General features: G+C 38.1%; 1 protein-coding gene across 1 annotated transcript in view; it reads right to left on the reverse strand.

Annotated features, from left to right (window-relative positions):
* Positions 1-23,855, reverse strand: part of PRKCE (protein kinase C epsilon) — a gene marked incomplete at its 3' end in the record, with an annotated part of 287,241 nt that overhangs the window by 76,594 nt on the left and 186,792 nt on the right. Inside the window, exons 8-10 of the mRNA XM_084261984.1 lie at positions 23,705-23,801; positions 22,359-22,573; positions 20,855-21,028 (exon numbers count right to left, since the gene is read on the reverse strand). Coding sequence (XP_084118110.1) covers positions 20,855-21,028; positions 22,359-22,573; positions 23,705-23,801 — 486 coding nt within the window. The remainder of the gene's footprint in view (positions 1-20,854; positions 21,029-22,358; positions 22,574-23,704; positions 23,802-23,855) is intronic.

A 23,855-nucleotide genomic window follows, 5' to 3' on the forward strand; every position in this document is an offset into this window, starting at 1 on the left:
AAACAATGACCTTCTGTATTGTTACGATCATTAAGTAAAACTGACACGGCAGCCATCAAAGCCCAGAAGTTACACAAGCAATTCCCCATTTTCAAAATAAAAACTGGATGAACCCCTCAAAAAGCTCAGATTCTTCTCAACTGTAATCCAGAAACTTCAAAGCCAAAACACACAAGAAGTGAGGTCTGGAGATTTACTCTAACACCCCAATATATCCATTCAATCAGGTAATTCCTAAATATCAACAACTTTTGTGTCCTGTACATTACAGATGTGGGGTTTGCAGACGAGATTTTACAAGAGTTATGAATTAATGTGACATAGTTACATAATGGTGACAGCTTAAATGGCAGCTTTGACATTCAAATTCCTTGAGTCTACATGATTGTTTCAGGCTGTAAAATATATGTGCTGTTCACCAAGAATGACTGCTCCAGTCCAACATACACGCCATAATTTCCAATGGTTTTGATCGCCTGAGTACCAGTAAAAATGCTTACACAACACTTCCATTTTGTCACTCTCTTGTCTGTACCCACAAATATGTACAGCTACATACCATTTCCGTGAATTATTCACCAGCCAGCATGTTTCCAATACACGATGGAATTTTTCATAACACTTTACCACACAGTAGACTATTCACGAGGCTAATCCTGCAGAAACCGCTTTTATTACGCTCCCATCAAATGAGCTCGAGTTCTCTGCGAATGCCCCGACTAACCCTCGCACTACCCAAGGTGAGAGGCCTTGTGGCTCAGGGCAGACTGATCAGGCTTTTTGTGTGAGGATGTATGTGTGCACACGCGTGCAGGACAGATGGAGTGCCACCTCCTAAGCCTAAATTTAACTATGATTATCTGACCTGTTATTTGGCATTTTAAAAAAAGTATTAAAATGCGACAGATTTAAAAAAAAAATCGAGTCTAAAGACACAGAAAAAGGATGTGCAAATAGACAAGAAAGAAAAAATGAACAAAAATGCCCTTAAAGACCTTTACCCTACAAACACACAAATGAAGTTGACATAAAAGAAATGAAGTTAACATATAAAACCCCCACAAAACTAGTTCCATCCTTTTTTTTTCTTGCCTTTAGCATTATAATTATGACAACATTAACAACAAACTTGTAACTGGTTTCCTCAGCACAGGCAGGAATATGTACAAATGGTTAAATTTTTCCACTATTTTAGAAGTCCTTCCTTTCAGGGACCCCACCAAAGGAAATGCAGACACCATTAACATTGTGAAAAGGCAGCAGCAAGTAATTCTGATTCTAGCTGGGTAACCCCTGCAGGCATAGGTTTTTACAACATGTATAAATTCCAAATGGTTTTTAGTTGTATATGAAAACAATGAAATTACAGTTTTCCAAGTTAAAGATAGAAGATGATGCAAGCAATTCTATGGCATGCATTTTTAATCTGTGAGAACCTGACTTCATAAGAAAAAACAGAACGGTTGCAATAGCTTCCACTCGATTAATTCAAATGTACTTAACTGCAGTCTTAGGAATTCTACATTTTTCTGAGAGCTTTAATGAAACTATTCTTTTGGGCAATGTTTAATGTTTCGAAATGTCTTTCTTGCCAACACTATAGCTCTAGAAGTTTCTTTTCAGAAAATCAGATCCTAATTGTTGCTTGCATGACTTTTCCCCTGCCACTGTTGGACTGCATAATGTTTTTCCTGCCACATAAGCATGTCTATAAGAAGCCCAAACAAGTTCAGAAAGAGTTATATAACATTTTTTACATTTTTGGGGACTATAATTAAAGCGATAAGATTATGGCAGAGATCCTAGAACAGATTAAGCGCAGAATTCTATGATGAATGAAAGTTTGGGTCATTAAAAGTGCAAACCTAGATGTTTTTCTTTAAACCACACACAGTTCAATATCTAGGACATAAAATTTTGCACTTAACAAACACCTTTAACGGAGGTCAGCAAGAGTACTGGTGCAAACATTAAAAACACAAACACAAAAAACCCCACAAAAAAACCCAACCCCCAAAAAATTGCCAGTAGCAAGCCTGACTCAAACTGTCTGTGCTGCATCTAGACTGAAAGTAATTACATGAAGGCATATACCTAGTGATCGATGTAAGAACTTTACTGGAATTTTTAAGGACATTTTTCTAAGAACTCCTGACAGAGATAATTTGGATGTACATAGGACCTAATCCATCTCTGAATCTAGGTAAATCAATAGTTTCATAGATCTTGAAAGCAGTCTGAAGACAGAGGTTAATATTTACTTTAGCACACTGAAGGGTGGGAAATAGAAAGCTGAAAGACTCTGTGGTTTGAAGCCTGTAAGAAAAATAAAGTCACCAAGCCTCCAATATGTATAGCGTTGGTTTTTACAAAGGCAAAAAGAGCCTTTCTGATGAAAGATAAACAGATTACTGATGTAATACACTCCTATGTATTTATTTCTCTTCACACAGATCATTTCTCTCTCGATTAAAAATGTGACTGTGTTATAACACAGTACAGCAAATACATGGGCATCTGTTGTGACCCTCCTCTTGCTAATGATAACCAACTCTCCTTTCTCCACGCACCATAAGGCATAACCCTTCAATGCTGAACATTCTTCTTCCCAGTGCCAATGAATTTCTATGTACTTTTTTTCAGTACAAAGGGTTTGTACGTGGTATTTGAACTTTTTGTTCCAGTCTCAAGTCATACAGAAATGTAAGAAAACCCCACATTAATGAATTTAAGCAGAACACACATTTAATGCCACTGCAGAAGATCTAGCCTTCATCTGTAACACAAATGCAGTTTTTATCACAAAGGCATATATGAAAATCCAAACCAGCTCAAGATGGCAGCCAAGAAAGAATTTAAAAAGAAAAGAAAAAGTAAGAAAGAATTTAAAAAGCAAGCTTCTTTAAATAGATCCAAAAGTTTCAAAATTACAGCAGACATATTAAAGAAATTATGGTGAAAATACCTAACTTGTGCATAGGGAAAGCTGGATGAACACTGAACAACCACAACAGAAATATATTCTAGCAGAAGCATATATGCTTTGGGTGGACAAACACACAAACGTACTCCTGCAAGTGTTTTGTAAACATGGCTTGGCCAGAACAACAGTGACAGACTAACCTCCTGTCTCCTGAAACATACCATCCTGCATCCTCTTTTCTGATTTAGAACAGGAAGTAGAATTTTTTTCAAAAAGTAGCCAAAGGTGTGTACAAATACTCAGTCAACTGGGTTTCAAGACATAATGAGAAAACACCTCATGATATATGTAAAAATAGCAATGGCAATTCCACTTGTGGGTTCCTTTCAGGTCATTTAATCTAATTGGCTTTTCTATTTCATCCATTTCATCCCCAAACCTCCCGTAACAGTGGGTATGGCACAAAGTAAGTGTAGTCAGCAGGTTAAGACTTGTATCTATCTGAGTCAAGCCTTGTTCAAACACAGGTTGTCAAGATTGCAAGACTTCAAACCAGCAGCCACGTGCTTGGCAGTGATGCTAAGCAGAGCAGCAGTCAGGGAGCGGTGCTGATCCTGCCTAGAGAGTTCGCAGTCCTGCGAGAAGATAGTGACAGGCAGTCACAGGGGATATTTGAGAAAGTTCAGACAAAATTGCCTGAAGAAAGGAGAATACACAAGAACGTGCAAGTTCCTGAAAGACTGACGTGTCCTAGAAAGTGCCAACACCAGCATACTTTATTATACGAACGCTCTGCGATCTCTAGCTGATCCCCAAATTAAGTGCTGCATTTGATATACAGAAATCTGCTGGCCACATTTCTTTTCCCCCTGTCCTTTAACAATCCACATTAAGATATTTCACATTCCATTTAGGATCAACCATTTTAAGTCCTCTACTGCATAGGTAGCAACATATTCTAATACTGTAGAGAAGTGAAATAATTACTTCCAAAGATGGACACAGAAAAATTACGGCATGCCACCTTAAGAGTGCAATTAATTTATGCATAACAACTATGACTGAGGCTTTACTGAATATAAACACTAGAATATAAACACTAGAATTAACAACAAACAAAAAAAAAAACCCAAAACCCAAACCCAAACCCAGAAACCAAATAGCAAGTGCACATGCCATTCACATACTAGCAGTGCCAAAAGCTTAATTTCTAACAGATGACAAAGTGACACATCTCATCTGCAATACGTACTTCTGGTCATGGCCAAAGAGAAAAAAAAAGAAAAGGTGAATGTTTCTGACCCTTCTGAAATCAGTGGGAATATATAACCATTATCTTCAAAAGGATCAAAACTGATCCACAAATCTTGTTTTCCATTCTCATGAGCAACTTAATAGCAATCATGAGAATAAAGAGTTTAGGATCACATCTAAGGTGATTACAGCCACAAGGCCCAATGTAAAAAATCTGCAATTCCAACTTTCTTGTTACTCTTTCAAGAAGAAAATCCACTGCTGTCTGGACAGGCAGGACTACATGGGCTTTCATAGCTGGATTACTGTCCCAGCAGGGAACTGCTACTGAGGAGAGCAAGAGCCCCTTCCCACATGCTGCCTCTCAGACACCAGTGACTGCCAGGCAGGTTAGAGCTGCTCACCGACACACAGATTATGGTTTGCAACTTCAGTTTTCGTCACTACCAGCAAAACTGATCCAATTCACCCATGTAAGGGCTCACTGGAACAGATGTGATGGAATGACTGGGGAACCCCAGCAAGAGGGATCAGAGGGGAAGGCATCCTCATCCATGTGTGCATGTATCATGAAACCGCATTATTCATTGGTCAGTGTTCGAATGGCCTGGAATAAACCACCAGTGTTTTTTCTTTCCTACAAGCAGATCCAAACTGCTCGTTTTCCATTTTCTACCCCTCAGTAGTTAATTTCATGTTTTCAGCTTCATCAAATTAAATGCAGTTGCTATTAAAACAATCAAAACCCCATTCCCCTCACCTGACACTAACCGGGTAATTTCCTGAAAACAGTTTTTAATTACTTAGACCTGGCTGGTCTAAGGTACAAACTGAGTAGATTTTCTGTATTCCATCCATAAATGTTCTCATCAGATGACTGACTGCAGCAGTCAGATATCATAGAACATTCTTAAAATCTATACAATGCTACCACACAGTATCTTGCTTCCATCATCATGAGCCTGATCAAAATCAAAGTAACTTATGAGTTCTGGATCAAATCACAATTCCAGTTACAACTTACATTGCTTCATTTAATTGTTCCATACAAACAGTTACAGCAACATGAGCTTCAGTTTTTAAGATGGCATGGCTTTAAAGACCGAGCTTTCGGTACCCTTTTCTCAATATCAAGACTGACTACAAAGAACAGAAAAAGATTAAAAGCATGCAAAAACAAGTACAGGTTTTGATAAACAGGAAGTAAAAGTGAAGAATGTCTATATGCTCAGTCGTGTTGCTTACCTGTCAAAAATCCCATGTCATGTGTGCAACACCCGCAGGGTTTAAGGTAGGTTCCACAGCTTTTTATGTTAAGAAAATAAGCAGAAACGGTTCCAGTGGCTGGGTGAGATGACAAGTATCAGCTATGAAAGTGTCAATGGTATTTATGGACAGTGGAGTGACAGAAATTTCAGAATAGTTTGAGAAGATATGGAAAATTCCTTTCAGGAATTTTTTTTCATTACATATGCAAAGTCAAGGCAAAATGTCTTTCCTTTAATATGCATGAATAATGCATTCTCTTTGGATAATGCAAACAGGATTGCAACTAAAAATTTTTAAAGACCACCCAAAATAATTATTTGCTGAATTTCTAAAAAAAACCCCCAAACAGATGACAAAAAAAAAGGAGTAGTTGTATCTGTGATTGCTGAGACATACTATCTTTCTCTCTTCTCTTTGGTACATAGCTGTGTTTAGGTTTGAGCACTTGTCAAAAAACCCAAACAACTATCTATCTTTTAATTGTAAATTAACTGATTAACTAAATTAAAATTAACTCTGTGTATCAGAGTTTAATTTTAATTAATTAAATTAAAATTAACTCTGTGTATCAGGGAGAAGCATGATTGTATTTATCTATCTAATTTCAATTATTTTAGGCTTTACACGTCAATCTGTGAGGTGTTCTGCCCCTGAAGCAGCAATGCTTTTTGGTATACTGAAGAACACAATATACAAACAACTTTTTGTTCAGAGTCATCAGTATCTTGAAAACAAGGCAAGGAGAGGACAAAGTTTTTTATCTTAGATTGGAATCAAAAACTATACTCTGGCCACATGACTTGAACTGACAGACCAACACATCAAGCCAGTTAAGCAGAACGATGCAATCGGTGTCTGGTAACTAACAAGAATTAGAAAGAGCTCTCATATTTTAGGAGAAAAAGAACATGAGTGAGATATATTTCTGGCTTTGTAAGATTACAAAATGTTAAACTCGCAGTTTATATTTGCCCCGGTGGTTTCACATTGCATTTCTACAACTATTCCTGGACTCAAATATGTTCAGGGAATATAACATGCCATAACCTTGGCCCAGTGCAATATTTCATTCTAAGAAAAAAGATATTAATCATTAAAAAATGTTCTCTGGAATTAAGAACAAAAGAGCAGCGGTAACAATTTGCATGAATCACTCTGATTCAATAAGCGATTGGAAGCTTCCCATTCGGTACTTTGTGGTCATGCTAACCCAGCATTTCAAAGCAAACTTCACTTGTACTGACACAATTTCCCATGTCTTAAGTTCCACAGGAGAGAAAAGGTCTTTTTGAAATTTCCCCTTACTTTCACCTCGAGGCTTCATGAAACTCCTTTGAAATTTATAACCTAAGGTTTCTATGGGACAACAATTTGCATAATTCAAAGGAGAGCTTTAAGAAAAGATCACAAATTGCAACTTGTTAAATTAACAGACATCTACCCTTGCAGGAAAAAAGAAGGAAAAGCAAAAATAATTAAACCCCCCCAGAAGTTTCCATTAACAGATTATCATGTTTTAGCATTCTAAGCATTCTACTGAAAGACTCAAGTAATTTTATTTTTAGCCTGCATATCTTTTTGAGACCATCAGTAATTTGACAAAGGCAGTTTACTCACAAGCAAAACTTGTGGGTAAGACCACAGGAAAAAAAAAAAAGAAAGAAAGAAAGAAAGAATGAAAGAAAAAAAGGCAAGAGAGATATAATTCTTCACTGTATCATGATAAGATCTGGGAACTTTTTTTCATAGTTCAGATTTCTTTATTCAAATGTAACAAGTAAATTCAGCTTGCCAAGACACAATGTTCTCTCAGCTGTCTGTTACTTGCATAATGTAATTTAGCATTCGCTTCACGAATATTTTCAAAAAGAGCCCATAAACTCACATGTCCTTTAACCTCTTCCAGCAGTAGCTTCTGCATTTCCGCAATGAGTGTAAACAACTTTAAAAACAACATACTACTAATGGATCAAACATTACTTTTCCCTGGACAAGGCCTGTAAATAAAACTCCTTTCTGTCATGCTATCTGCAGAATGATGTTAACCCTGCAATCAGATAATGATTAACAAATTCTAATGAAGTCTGTATTGTGTATCAAATTCTGAACTTGGTGATATTTTAGGTTCTAGGGAGCTGCCTGTGGCTTCTTAGACCCAAATCATCAGTCCAAATCCAGTTAAAAAGCAGAGTGAAACAATACTCAGATATTGGGTTACACATGTGGCTGAGATTACATGTTAGCCTAAGGGACATTTGAACCACTTAGAGTGTTTTATATAATACCACACTGAACTGCACTGTGGAAAGCAGTTAATCTCCTCGGGCATATCACCCAGCAACAATTCTTTCTTAACTTTTCCCACAGATTCATGGCAAATTTCCAAAAGTTCAGAGGTTTGGTGAGTTTAAGCCTCTCTAAATTCAGATTCCTATCTAAAATCCCCTCATTTCTGATCCAGAAATCTTACTAGGTGCAATCTTCCTCTTTCTTACTATGCTAGAAAAGCTCTGCAAGCTCCCCCTCCTATGCTGCTGCTGCAGTACAGCAGTTGCCATTGAAGGACTTGCTCTCAAATACTGCAAGCACGAAGGGGGTGTTATAAACACAATGCACTGAGAGGACGGGTGGCACAAGCCTGCAGGAATGAGACCTCAGCAACAAGACCAAGTTTCTCACATCGGAATGCAACCAAAGAGGAGTACCCAGGAGTTAAATACCCCTTGGTACTATACTGAATTTTTAACCCCTGAAGTCAGCACCTCTTCTTGCCCAAACCTTGTTTCATTTTTACTCTTTGATCCTCTAAAAACACAAAAAGTGACATTTCATGGATGTCCAAAGGAGTTACCTCTTTTAAAACTTATTCTCCTCCTACTGTATGGGTCCATAAATGAATCCATGGGTTATACTCTCCAATATATCCAACAGCTATTCTTATTTCTGAAAAAGTTGTCTATACCCTATCTTTTCTTTAGGAAATGCTCATATAAATGTGTTAAAAAGTGTCTGATGTGAGTTCAAAATAACCTTTATTTCATTTTTGCTTTAGAAATTCAACAAAGGAACACTGCAGACCGAAAATCTGAAAGAGGAAAAGAGGATGGCATCACTCATTGGCATGCTTCTTAATTAAGTCTAATGCATAATGCATGATGCCTTTTTGGCTCTGGCATGACATTACCAGCTGTGGTTTGCTGCTTACATTCCTGATGGGAAAGCGAGAGATACTGTAACACTTATCTACTTCTTTCAGTACCTTAGCTTTGAGCGATGGAAAATATAACTTGAGAACTGTTTTATCAGATTTGTTATGCACCTTTTACCTGTATTAACAGGATGTCATATTCTTTTATAACTGACGTCTGCAGAACAGTACATTATGTAAACACACATCAAAACACCTATAGGGAATCCTGGTTTTTTCCATGTGAGAAACCTCAGTTTGTTTAGTTGCTATTTCCAGGTCATCAGAGACGTGATGTCACTACTGTAGAAAATGAAGAAGAAATAGTGCAGCTCCATCAGTTTGAAGATTTTTTTTAGTAGCGTAGACACTGCTTTCAGAAATAGTGTTAAAAAGAAATGGTACAAATATTTATACTGCACTAAAGGGTTGTCTGTTTGCAGATGGGATACCAAGAGGATTTCTCTACTCAGGGTGGAGAACAGAACAGACTGCTCTCCAACATTTACATTTCTAAATAGTTTCTCAGTTTTAACATTTCCCACAAACAATATCATGTGCAAGGATGCTACCTCATTACATGTAAACCCACTATCTTTGGCTTACAAATGCCCAAGTCATTGATCTCCTGACACTGGAATAGTATTCTGGAAAAACGTCGTAACATGCTTTACCCTGCACCTACATTCTACCTGAGCACCTGCTGTGGCACTGCTGCAGACAGGATACTGGGCCAAACAACTATTTCATGAGATCAGAGCCAGGCATTGCCTTTGCATAAATTAGCTTACCAAAGAGAGGATGAAAGGAATCTAGAAAGAGGTTAAAAATTCACATTTCAAGAGAAGAGTTACACTGGCACAGTTAATTAATGAAAACTGATAAATATAGGCAAAATCCCATATGTAAAATATGTACATATAACATCTGTTCAACATGTTTTCATAATCCTTTCTGAAAAAAGAGATCTTTATAAATATCCATAGATCTGTGTAAGCACGACATATTTGTTCTGTATGATAAACATGAGCTACCTGAGCCAGGTTTTTTCAATACCTATTGAATGTCATTATTCATACACTTCTCCTCACTGTCTGGATTTCTATAGTTCTATAAATGTGACAGTGACCTTTAAAAGCATTAATTCTATCTACTTGATTTTCCATACTTTCCTGTTTCCAGAACATGATTAATTTTTGGCAAAGCATATGCTTCACACAGCTGAAAACCCTGGCAATTCACAAGTGTAAATTAGTCAGACAACAGGAAACACTGTCCAAAATTCTGCCATCATTTGAGCCATGCAAACCCTCTAAAATGAGTAAAGCAGCACAGAAGAAAATAGTGTCTTATCTTTATGGTGTAGTTTTTTTTTACAATTCAGGAAGCAGTTCTAAGGGGCAGAATTTTGCATGAGAATTTTAGTATTGGGTTTCTGAGGACAGAAGAGAGAAAATAAAGCACCCCCATGAACTTTTCAAAAAAACACTTAGCAATTTCAGTATTTGAATTTAATAATCTTGTGTGATTCCACAAAACCTCTTGGAAAGTTTTGTCTATAGAAGCTTGTGAAACAGATCCCTTTCATCCTTCTATCAGTTGAATGGAAGGTTCAGCACCTAAAAGGACGATTTTCATTCTTGTGTCCTTGGCAAGGTATACATCTGTCGTGGTTTCACCCCGGCTGAGGGCCAAGATCCACGCAGCTGCCTGCTCCTTTAAGGAAAAGAGCAGGTTAAAGGGAAGAGGGAAGGGGGGTGAGAAGTAAAGGAAGGGAAAAAGGAAGAGAAAGGGGCAAATAACCCCAAAATCAAGAAATTAAGAGGCCCGTGGGTTGGGATAAGGATAGTTTACTAAGATAACAGAAAGATACAATGTAACAATACTAACAGGACTTCAAAGCAAAAATATATGAAGCTGTTGATACACAATGCAGTTTCTCACCAAACCACACAACTCAGGCCGTGCCACCCAGAGCCGTCCCAGAACCCGCCCGTCCCCCAAGAACCGCGCGTCCCAGCCGCCCCAGGCCTTCCTCCCGTCAGCCCCCGATATCCTGGGCAGGACGTAACTGGCGTGGAATACTCTCTTTGGTCAGTTCGGTCACCTGTCCTGGCTTCGCCCCTCCTTTCTCATGAAGAGCTGAGAAAGTCCTTGACTGTCTGACAGCAACTAGAAACACCAGGGTGTTATCAGCAGTACTCCTATTTTACTCTCAAACACAGCATTCATCTGCTGTTACAAATGAAATTAACTCCATCCTGACCAAAACCAGGACAACATCCTCTGAAAGGAAAATCTGTAACCGGGTCTTTCTTGGATGTATTCATGACAGAATTGGGTGGCCTCTCTAGGTCGCAACTTAAAAATTAACCTATGGAAATAACGCAGACTTTCTACTAGCTGGTATTATTCCATACAGAATTAGTTCAGTTTGTAAGTTAACCTCCAGAGCGCCTTCCCTGAACACTCAGTTCCCTCACAGTGTACTACCTTTAAAAGAAGAAAGATTTTTTCCCAGCACAGCTACTGCTATTATTTAAATTATTTCAAGTAGTGCCACTGGATGATGATTATTTTTAAGAGTCATACCATTCCAACAAAACCTCATTAATCCTTACAGGACCTAATGTTCTGATCACAACAAAGCTAACTTTACGCACAGGGAGTCACTGTTCATGGGAAAGAGACTTAAGAGTTATTAAATACTCTGTGATGCAGGAAAAGACGGATTAGTACCCCCAATGCAGGAAAAGTAAAACATTCATGATACACAGTATAGGAAGAGAAAGACTGAGCACATTAAGCAGGGGGTGTCCCTTTGGGAAATAATTTAAATCACTGTTTTATACTAGTTTGATAACAATAGATATGTTAGTGGAATACATTCTGAGATGACAATATAAATAATCCACGCTCTAGTAAGAATTAGAATCTATTTAATATGGAAAGGAACATTAGATCTCAGCCCTTTCTCTCTGTGGTCTCAATTAAAGGTGACTATGCACTCTTTTAGGCATGGAAAGTGGAGAATGAAAAAAGAAGCATTTCACAGTGGTTTATAGCCATTAGCTGTAAGATAAAATAGCAGATCCCAAAACCTGATGTTTTGGAGTCTGTCATGATCTCCCAATTACTAAACACTCTTTCCATCCCCATAAACATTTCCTACTCCTATGAATAAGGACAGTCAGGACTTGGAAGGAGCCCGTATTATTCAGGTTTCCTTAGTTTTGAACAATTACTTTTTAATGACCAATCTGTTTACTAGAAAAGAACAGAAAGCATTACAGTGTTGCTGTACAGTTTACCTGCACATGCTTAATAGACCTACGTTTACTGTTTTTTACTATTAGTGGCAGTTGTGCATACTCTTTAGACATCATTTCAGCCCTGACAGAGACACTGTGGACTCACAAGCCCACCAGTGACACACCACCAGCTCTCCTCCAGAGACACACTTCTCAACTGCTGAGTTGACATCACTGATCACGCCCCTTGTCATCTTACAAGGAGATAAACAATGCACTGAATACTTCTTGGCTTACAGAATGGCTTCGGGCTCACCTTAAGTGGGAACACAAAGAATCTCTCTGCAGTGCTTCTTCACAGATAAGCATGAGGCCATAAGCTGGGCATCACAACTCCTAACCCCACAGAAATTAGGCAAGAGTAAACCCTGCCACGACCAAAAAATTGTGTTTATTTGCTAAAATTAGTCACCCACTAATGAGTGGAAAAAATGGCATAAGCTTCATTCCCTTAAATCTTCTCACACATCACCCAGTGTGCTTCTGATGAGAGATAATGTGCAGTTTAAGATATACCTACTCAAGTCTGTCCCACCTCACACGTGGTGTATGGCGCAGAAGACATTATGCCAAATCTAAAATTACCCTGTACATGCTAAAAAAACAATGAAAGTTTTGCTAAAGATGCAAGCCCAAATGCTTTGTAAATTCCACTTCTTTCCCATGGTAAAATCCTCTCGTGTACAATTATCATTTACTAAGCCTACTGTTGCTACAGAAAGAAAAAAAGAAAAAGTTGTTTTAGTTGTATTAAAGTTCCCAAATGAATTCCAAAGAGAATCATTTCCTCCATTTAGAAAAGAAGCTTCAGAAGAATCAAATTTTCTAAGCAGTTTCCTTTTTCCTGACTCTTCCTTTGGGGTGCATTATTTGTTTACTTCTACGAGGAACACCTAACAAACACAGTATTAAATGTTTTCCCACAATCACTTGGGTAAAACAGGCCTTCTTTAAATAGCTTTTAAAACAGCTAACTAGCATCAACAAGGCATCCTGATCACAACCCATGTGAGCATTACTCTTCCACTTATTTTAAAGACAGGTTTTATTTTTACATTGACCCTATTAGAGGGAAATGGTGAATAGCTCTTTACGACTATAAAGTACAAGAAGAGACACAAAGGATGTTAGGAGAAAGGGCCGGTGGGGCCATGCTGGTCATGTCCTCAGGTGTCCACTCTCCAAAAGTGGGATCTACACCAAGGATGGTCTCAAGGCCTAGGTACAGAGAAAGGACAGAAATGAGGGTCACAGCACATGGCTGCAGGGTGACAGATCCTGCTACAAACCAACCTGGCATGTTTGTTCCAAGGGGTGCTGCCACAAGGCAGGTTACTCTTATCCTTCCTGCTCCTCTCTCCCAAGAGGAAACTAAACTCAAAGCCACAATCCAGCCTTAGCATTGTGCAATTATGTTGCTGAATGAGGAACAGTACTCTCCATTTACACGAGTTGTTCGATTAACATGCTGGATGAGGAACTGACCAGCATGATGTTAACACAGTCATAGCACAGAGCTTATATAGACACTTTGTGGACCGAGAAAGTGATTGGTCTACTCCAGTTCTGTTCAAAGCCTGCTACCCCCTTTGCCCTGTTTGGATAACAGTATTTTGGTTTCCTCTGATCTCTACGAAAGCACGGTACACAAGGCAGGCAGACTTGCCAGGAAAGTTACTGGCAAAGCACCTGGTAGATGTTCTGAAAATTCCTCCCCTCAAACATGCCTCAACTGGAGAAAAACATTTTTCTCATGAGGAAAAGTGCACAATACGTAGTTCCAATTACTCTGTCCAAGAGATATGAAAACACTACCTGAAAGGCCCTTGGAGCTCTACCTGTTATCCTAAAATCCTGTTTGCACACGATCATATCAGGATTAAAATCTTTAAGTTGAATTTCACGCTTGGCTACACTAAGATGTTTCTAACACCGTGAACTACTGGCACAGTTAACTCTAAATCCCTAACACACAGGCAGCAGGACCAAGGTAAATAAAATCAGTACAAACTCCAGCTTGCCCTCACCTATTTCATGACAGCAGTTGCTGTGAATTCTGGCCACAGATGCTGACTCGGGACTATTCCCAGGGTTGTCGAGGCCTTAGTTGGTTACAGCAAAGCGATCCATGGAGCTGCAGCTGCAGCTCTCACTTTTATACATGTAAACGAGGAACAAGCCCTAGCTTTGAGAGGGTGTGAAAGAGTCCTGTTCAGTTTGGGTGCTACATCGCAAAATAAAAGTCCTTCCTGTCTGAAAGAGAAGCATTTAGACTCTTCTGATTGATGCTGGAGGAGTAATTTCTCCTATGGGCCCTTGATGAGCCTGGCTGCACTGATAGCCTGACTTGAAGTTTAACACTAAAAGGACTATGTGAACAATGAATCTTCAGTGATCTAACCAGGCTTTAATAATCCTTCAAGAGCAGCTAGCAATAACTGAGCAGCATAATAGCAAGTTTCCCAAAACCGGGTCATCATGCTGGAAACAGGGGCTTGTGTGTGTGAGAGACAATGATTTTACAGTATTTAACCATCAGCTTCATCGTTCCAGCTATTCTTGACCACAGTGTCCACTTTTAGATAACACAATGATCACGGTCAATGCATTCGTACTGCGCAGCAGTCAACAGGAAATCTAAATTTAACATGCACAGCACCCAAATTTCTGAAGAACTTTATTCTGCCAAACGTTCATATATCTACATGACTCCTTGACTGTATGATACCAGACATCACCTGATACCACTCTAACTTCTAGTGTTTCAGAAAATATTCCAAAGAATGAGTCAATATTAGATAAATTTATTTCTTATGATATGAACTGCCTGTAGAAATCAGCTGGGAATTAAAAAATAGTTACTATTGCACATATTATGTGTAAAAGCACATATAATACAGGCAAGTAAGATATTGAGTTTGAATATCAATATGCATAAATATATATACAAATATACTAGAATATAAACAATATAAATAACTGTTCCACGCTTGCCTACCTCTTTACTTTTTACTATAGTTCACATGGAACCATTAAGAAGCCTTTGTCAATAATTTTATATTAAAATTGTATTAAAATATTTTAGCACTGAAGTAGCTAAAAATACAGAGGCTAATTTGGCTTTTTGTCTCACACATCTACAAACCAACCAAAGCAGGCATAATAAGGAACAGAATCGGGCCCTAAAAAGTTCTAATTTGACACTAATCAGTAATAAAAGGCAATGCAAACTTGTGCTAAACAGATTACACCCATATAGCAGTATCTGCATAATGGCTTTAGCTGCTTAGCAACAGAAGTACAAGAATACCAGATAAAATGGATTAGAAGCTCTGATTAGTCCCAGATGAATGTAACAGTGGCTAGCCAGTTAGGTTAATTTGCACTGTATATCATAAATGACACCCCTCTGCACTATTATTACAGAAGACATGTATGCTTTTGTACAAATACACGCAAGAGAAGTAAGACTTGCTTTTACACTCCCAAAGACAGCTTTGGTAACCTACTACAGTGAATCTTTTTAAATTAACTTAGAGGATATGACTTAAAAGGCCTCATAACCTTATGATTCTCTTTCCTGTTGCTGTTTTACCTTTTCTTAACAAATAAAACAAGTCACTTAAAAAAATGTAACCCCGTGTTAAACCTTTTGCAATGTTCCACTTTTCCATGCTGATCCTTGTACATTGTAATAATATTTTACTACCCTCCAAACCCTCCTTGGACACATTTAAAGACAAACCATGAGCAGAAGGAGGACTGATTACTCTTGATTTTTACAGAGGGGTCTGATTCAGAAAGAGGTTTAGAGATTTGCCAAAAATCCCAAAGGGTTATAATGACAGTTGAAACTGAAACAAAATCTCATAAATCTTAGCTTTCTAAGTGCCAGCTTTCTAGAATTACCCAGACTGTGCTAGATATAGTGCAAATGTGCTGAAAGGAAGAGTACCTGAAACACAGTACTCACAATCAGAGAATCATAGAATCATGAATCATAGAATGGTCTGGGGTGGAAAGGACCCCATGGATCATAGAGCTCCAACCCCCTGCCACAGGCAGGGTCACCAACCTCCAGGCCTGGATCTACACAAGGTTGCCCAGGGCCCCATCCAAACTGGCCTTGAACATCTCCCAGGGATGAAGCATCCACCACCTCTCTGGGCAGTCTATTCCAGCAGTAAGCCACTAGGTAGAATTTAACAGTTAACACATCAACACAGTTGTAATAGGGTCACTACAACCTGTTCCTATACATCACTCCGTTCTGCCACTAGCACGTGGCTAATCTCTACCTAACACCACCAGAACACAAGAACAAAGAGAACAGACTTGCAGCTTGCTCAGTACCGGTGCTATGAACAGATACTTTGCTTTTAAGATGTAGATAGTTTTAAGGAGGAGGAAAAAGAAACCCAGAACTTTTTAATGGGTGAGATAAGTCTAACTATTTACCCATAGTAAGTGACTTCATCCTTTATTTAATGACTTGTTTTCTCTAATAGAAATAGCTATAATGCTAACTAAAGGTCCTTTACAAGTTATGCAACTATCATTCAACAGGAACATTGCTCTGTACTAACAGTACTCTCTACTGTGTCTGTGTACAAAGCAATTTTGTTGTACTCTGAAAAGAGCAGGAGACCACTCGTTCCAAATTTGTCCAATTTCAAGAAGTCGGATAAACTAGCAAATGGCAAAAGTTACAAGCAGTAGCTCCTTCGAATTCTAAATTTATAATGAATTATTGCAATAAAGCTTTCACTGTCTTAATTTTAGAAACATTTTATTTCTGAAGTATTTATTAGGATAATTCATTATCAATTACAGGCCCTGCATATATGTGTGTATGCATCTGATAGGGCAGATGTCTAGAATATTTTAAGTACTAAGAAGAAGTTGATAAGAGGTTGACAGAGGAATAAAGTGAAGCTAGTTATAACTTTTATTTTGTAGAATCTCAACTCTATTAAAAAAATACTTAAATTTTTCACAGTTCTGAAACTTCCAACTGCAATCACAAATACAACATGGAAAATAGCTCTAGAAATACTTAAACCCCTGTGCCAGCCACCTGACTGAATCGATAAAACTTAATATTGATACTGGTCCATGGTTGATCACTGAAGCTTGGTACGAGGCTGGAGTGGACACTGGAGAAGGGAATTGGGCAGCATCAACATTGTTGTCAGATAAGATACCACTTGCTGGAAAGACAAGGAACCAGCATATAGAAAAAAAAAAAAAAGAAGATACAAGGAATAGTGAAAAAAGTGTGTAAACAGTAGTTGTCCTGAAAAAACCCAACATTTTCTCAATAAAGGACACAATGAAGTCCTGAATGAATCAAAGATAATGATAAGCAAAGGTCAGTTGTTACAAAAATACTGTACCCTGTATGATAGGTCTTGGGCAAGTTTTGCTATGAAGTGCCAGACACGGTATACAGTATTCATTTATATCCCAGCTGACTGACCACAAGCAGAACTGCCATCAAACCTCTGATACAATGATAGATGCAGTGACCACACTCTGGCAAAACAAGGTCATCAATGCTGTCTGTCCTAAAACAACTGAGCTCCATCTGTGTAAGAACACACATCAGCTGAGGTCTTACCCATAGATTTTACATTATTTCTAATGTGTAAGACTGGGTTGCTGAGTTCGTACCTCGAACTATCCCAGACAAAACATTGTATATCAACTTCACACAGTTTATCCCAAGCTCTGGAACAAAATCTAGCTTTCCTGACTTCCAGGTCACAGCAGAAGACCACAAAACAACCCCTGATGTACAGTATTTGAATACGTATAATCTTAGTATAAAATGTTGATTTTTTGGGGGAGGGAGCTCATTTTTTCATGAGCTTAAAGCAAACTTGTTTAATCAAAGTTAGCTTTTGGAATAAGAAGGAACATGAGGAATACCAGTGCCAACAACATTCCTTTAAAATAAGGATGTTACACAGGACTGCTAAAAGCAAATTCAGATATGTAGGGCTAAAAACACATTAGTATATAAGGTATCCTGTTTATTAGCCATTATTTCATACAATTTCTGAATACCAAAATATTTTAAAATATGAACCCGTACTTGTTGTGATAACATCATGCAGTAAACAATAATAATGAAAAGTCTGCTCCATGTAAAAAAGAGACACTGAAGCATGCTCATGTAAAAAGCATCTTAGGCAACTTTTCCGCAGTGTCTCCATCCTACTGCCATAGGAAAACACTTCAATATATAAAGTCAAAGTCATACATTCACATTTTTGTGTGAGAGGAAGAAAGCAAGCAATCTCATTACATAAAGTCAACCTCTTTGTGTGAGTGCTGTGACAGTGAGCAGTGAGTCTTTCTTTCCACTAAGTCAGGGTGTATATGACAAATATGCCTTACTTGAAATGTAAAATTTAGTTCCAGCATGGTCACTTCTGGGACCAGTTCTGCAAACTACAGCAGCCATGGCACGGCAGACAATTGCAGTGTAAGTAACTAGACACTACTGTTAAACACATTTAAACTCTATTGTACAATAGCCTTTGTCTCAGTAAAGCTATTTTAACCGCAGACCATGTTTGTTCGAGCATGTTTTTCTACCTGTTTTTCCACTGAACCTGAGCAAATCATTGACTAATTTACTTGCTCCATTTTCATTTGTTGCCATTCAAAAATAATTTATGGCTTTAGGAGATGCATTGCTTTTGGTTTTACATATTTTTTGGGTTCTTTTCTTTACAAAAAGTTCTTCACAAATTGTTCATAGGCCATGCTAAAAACCCACAACAAACCTTTGATTTTTTAACTGTGGACTTTTAATTTGATTTGGTATCAACACTGGGTGTAGTTTTGGTGGTTTGGTAAGTGTCATTAGCCTATGATTTGTAACTATAAATCACGTAACTGTCAGTTCCTCTGAGTTCAAGCAAAGCCACATGCTACAGTTCCTCACTGGTTGAGAGAATGGGAAGAGAAGAAATGGTGAGAAGAATTTCTTGAGTATCTGTCTTTGATAAATGGCCTTGGAGAGTAGGGAGGAAGGCAAAATGCATGATGCAAATGAAGGAAGAACAGATGAAAAATACAAAAGAAAAGGAATCTCCAGGAAGCCAGAGGAGTTGCAGGAGAACCTTCTGCCATACTTCACTTAATGTATAGCTGATCTTTGCCACATGACTTGCATCAGGTGATACAGCTTATTTATGCTTTGTCTCTGTATCAGTCCTGAAGGCAGTTCACAGATATTTTTCCTCACCTCAGTACCTTTTTTTTCCCCATCTGAAATGCTATGCTCAATTCTAGTTATTTTAAAACCGTCTGTTAAAACTTTGAAAGAGTACGTTCACACCTATATTTCAAATGAAATAGAAGTCTGAAAGCATGAAGCATCCTCTGTAGATGTAAATTTATACATACTTTCCTAAGCTATGTTTTTGTGTCAACTTCAAAGCATATAAAACACTTATGCATGTTCACTATTTTAAGAACCACATAAACATACCAAACATTTGTTATCTGCATATTTGAACACACTGTAATCTTGATCCTACTAGCCGTTTTCCTATGGCTTTCCCACTGCCCTCTTTCCTGACAACTTTCCTGCAAGATCTTGTAGTCACAGCTTTTCTGTGATTCTACACACATCATTACTGAATTTGTTCATTTGTGCCATACATAGTTTTAGTTATAATATGTGAATAGGTAGGTATTCACACACGCACACACACATGCTCATACACACCATTAGTAACTCTCAATCTTGTTTAACATGATAGCTTGATTATTCATGTAATCTCCCAATCTTTTCCATTACATTGACTCAAATACTCAAATATAATATTATACTAAAAGAGAAAAAATCCCCAAAACAAAACAACCCAGAAGTCCGAAGCAGGTTGACTAACTTACAAGTGTTTTATTTAAAACATAAATATATACTTATGTCTAAACTTACTCCCTACAGGTCAAAAACTCATCCCATTGCAATGAATGGCGTATTTCGTTAAACAGGCAAAGTTTCAAACCTCAGTGCTTTGAAACAGTAAACATTCTATCAAGCACTTCAAAAATAAAGGACAGTTCCTAAATTCAATTATATATAATTGGTATTCTATTTGCAAGAGAGATTCACCTCGTGGAGTTTTTTTTTTGTTTATAAAGCTTTCTGGACAATCAGGTAAAAAGCTGTCAGATCAGCTGAATGACAAGAGAGAAATAAGGCACTAAGAAATGAAACCCAGAAATATTCTGTGAACACAAAATAAGCACTTTGACTGACTAGACTCAAGATGCAGAGTTAGCTACACTGTCCAAATGTTCACTTACATTCAAGCAGCAAATCCAAGCATTTCTGTAGAAAAAATTACCAACAAGGAAAGCACCATAGGATCAGGGTGGCATTAGCACTAGAGAGACTTATTTGGTAAGCAGTATAGCTGTTTACTTTTTTGAACATTTTGTACACTGCACAGAATAAGAAAACTGAAAACTGTTCTGCTGTGATCTCATTTCTGACAAGGTAATTTCAGAACTTTTACTCTGAATACTGGATGTTAAAAACATTTGTAATTAAGGAAGTGATACGCCCTAGTAACATATAGAAGCAGCCCAAGAAATGGCACTTCAGTAGGGTATTTTTTTTGTTTTATGCATGTGATTTGTTTCATTTATTTATTAATTTTTAACTCATTTACTGCCATCTCCTGGTACTTAAAAGGTAATAGTATTTATGCTCTTTTAAGTGCAGCCATTAGTCCTGTCCAATCCTGTTGAAACACTGACACGCCAAAAACCTCTCAGAACACTTTTTTGAAATAGTGCTGTACTTTTTATGTTGCTGTCTTTTATACAGGAAATAGTGAATAATGTTTCTTGGGCACAAACTGGTAAAAGGTTCACGTTACTTACCTTTGTCTGGAAGCAGCAGTAAAGTTGTGTTAGGTATGGATGTTTCCGTGCTAATGCCAGAATTCTCTTTTCTGTCATTGTACAGTCTACGTCATCATCTTGAAGTATGACATCTTTCTTCAAGACTTTCACTGCGTATACTTCATCTTTTCCTTTTAGCTCAGCTAACATTACCTGAAACACACAGAAAATGTGTTCATATATGAACAGCAGAGCCATAAATGCAGGGTTGCACAGGAGGCCGACTGCCCTGGAAATACGAAGACAGTCACATACTTGCCTGAATGAAGTTTCATGTTTATAAAATTAAAAGTAAAATAATGTAATTTTAGTAAAAGATACCCCTGGCATTCTTTAAAGTTGAAACAGACAATATCTATTTTGTCTGTTAGTTAAGAAGGCGGGTGAGAAGGTTTTTATTCCCTCATTCAGATATCTGACAGAGTCCCTATTAGTGAGATCTCAAAAACTAAAAACAAAAGAAGTGGATATAGAACCCAAATATATTTCCCACTTTTATCTACCACTTATGGCAGTGAGACTTGTGTGAGATGAACTTGTATACAATCCCACATACAATTCAGGCCACTTTAATGTTGTTGGTTTTAACTACCACTATTGTTTAACGTTTAAGTCCTATATTCTGTTTAAGGTCACTTCTGGCTTGGAGCCAGAGTAATCTTCAGAGAAAGGATTAGAAAATAAGGAGACAAAAGAACTGCTTCAGCCTTGTCCTCCTGCATCCGCAGTTCCTGTATCAAGGAAGGAAGAGTGTACTTGTGAAATAGATTCACATTTCAGACGTCCTCTTTGATTCCATGGTGCACAGCAGTGTGAAAAGAAAATCTATAAGCCCTGTAAATAGAGCAATGTCCCTTCCACCCTCATCAATTCCCTACTGTGGGAAGGATGCGTTACATCATTGCTGCATACGTGGTATTTTGGGCAGCTCTCTAAGCCTCTTGCACTCATCGTATCTCAGTGGAAATGCTTGAGTTCTGCTTCCTCCAGCACTGAACACACCCACTGAGGAAAAACAAGCAGACAAGCCACTCTGAGAAACACGTAAACTTGAACTGGGTATTATCTAGAAAGGGAATGAACTCAGAACTCTACTGCATTATTCTTGGGCTGATTTTTCCTCCTTCACCACAACTAATTATCATGTTGAACTGTGTGTACTTAACTGTATATATGTCTTCACTTCATTACCAATATCCTGAAAGAGTGAAACATTGACATTGTGCTCCAGAGGGCTTGACCCTAGTTAATGGAGTGAGCTGAAGCACAGAAAATGCCAGCTGATCAGGAAGCTGATAATCCTGATCTGTGGGGTAAAAAGCTGCCTTTGCCCAACAGGTAAAGAATGGAAGGAAACCCCTGAGGTCGAAGCGCTTTCTGAATGTCACTATGAATACTTTCAGGGCACTGCAGTCAAAAAAGCCTGCACACCAGGAGAAAAAGAAAAAAAAAAAAAGAAAAAAAAGAAAAAAGGGCTACTCACTTTGCCAAAGCTGCCTTTTCCTAATACTTTGATGAAGTTGAACTCTTCAAGGCCTATTCGCTTTGTCTGGGCCTGTTTGACCTCCCCATTTTCACCATTCTCCCCAGGCTTGTTAAGCTGGTTGTCTGTTGACGTTGTAGCTGTTGCTCTGTGCTCCTCTCCCCGATTGTCAAATGATAAGGCTTTCCTAATGTTGTTTTCCAGCTCTTTGATTTCTGTGGATATGTGAGAAAAAGCACTGGCTTTAACCAAACATCAGAAAAACTGCTTGTGTTAGTTTGTATCGGTTTTGGGAAGGGACATTCATCATCCTTGAATGCTGTGTAGAGCATTCTGTGGTTAAGAAGACATATTTAGCAAACTGCTCCTCCACCTTACAGTAATCAGCCAAACCCCTGCTCTAACAGGAAGGGTGGCCTTTTAAAATGAACTGAAGAGAATGACACATCCAAAACTTGACAGATAAGTCAGAATAGTGGCCAAAGAGTTTAAGTGATTTTGGGTGTTCCTGCACCACAGAGAAGTACTTTGTTTTGAATCCCCCTATCTTCCTGCAGCACTTACTCATCTTCCTGCTTAAGCATTTTAAAGCTGTAATTTCAGAAGTTCAAAGGATAGTTGGGTGTCCCAGTCCTTGAAGTCAACATGAATGGAGCATCTTACTCAGCTCCAGCTGTTATCCAGACACCTGCCAATAAAGTATTTGGCCACTTCTCAGTACTGCTTCAGGCAGCTATTGTGTAGCTCTACTAAATGATTCTAAAGGTTTCTCAGTGCTAACCACAGTGAGTCCTGGTGACTAACAGACCTCAGGGTCTGCCTCAGAGTCTTGCATAATACTTCTGCCTCATGGCCTTGGAAGCAACAACTTTACTGGACAGCTACAAAAGTGAAATTTAAGAAAAAGGAATTTTACTACATTCTCTCTTATTTTAAGAAAAACATCAGATATTTAAGAAACACTATTTTAATCGAAATGCTGTCTGTGAAACCAAAAGGTTGACAAAGTTCTGGTCTCAAAATCTTACAACCGTAGAGCTGTGGAAGACAACTGTAAATAATTTTCAAAGAATCTGACACTAAAGTATCCTTCTACCTATATCTTGGTGTAACAATTTTTAATTTCTCACTTTACACATATAACAGTCCATGATACCTCACAGATCTCTGATTTTATGAGTATCATTCAGATCAGATTCAAAAAGTGACTTTCTGTCAATCAAGCTGTTCTTCATTGATTTGGATCTACAGAAGCTGGGGACAATAGTTTTTTTACTCCTCATAAAGAATGAAAATATGTGACAAGATATATATAGCAGTTAAAAAAATAAAGAGAGATGTTTGACCTTGATCACATGGAGAAGTTGGTGCTGATTTTGACCTATCTTCTTCTGATGATGCACTTCCAGGGACTGGTGGTTGAGTCTCTGCACCTGCAATTAGCTAAGAACAATTCCAAAAGCGGTACTCAGGTATGAGGTCCTCTCATGCCAAGAG

Source organism: Gallinula chloropus (genome assembly GCF_964237585.1).
Source record: "Gallinula chloropus genome assembly, chromosome: 3".
Classification (NCBI taxonomy): domain Eukaryota; kingdom Metazoa; phylum Chordata; class Aves; order Gruiformes; family Rallidae; genus Gallinula; species Gallinula chloropus.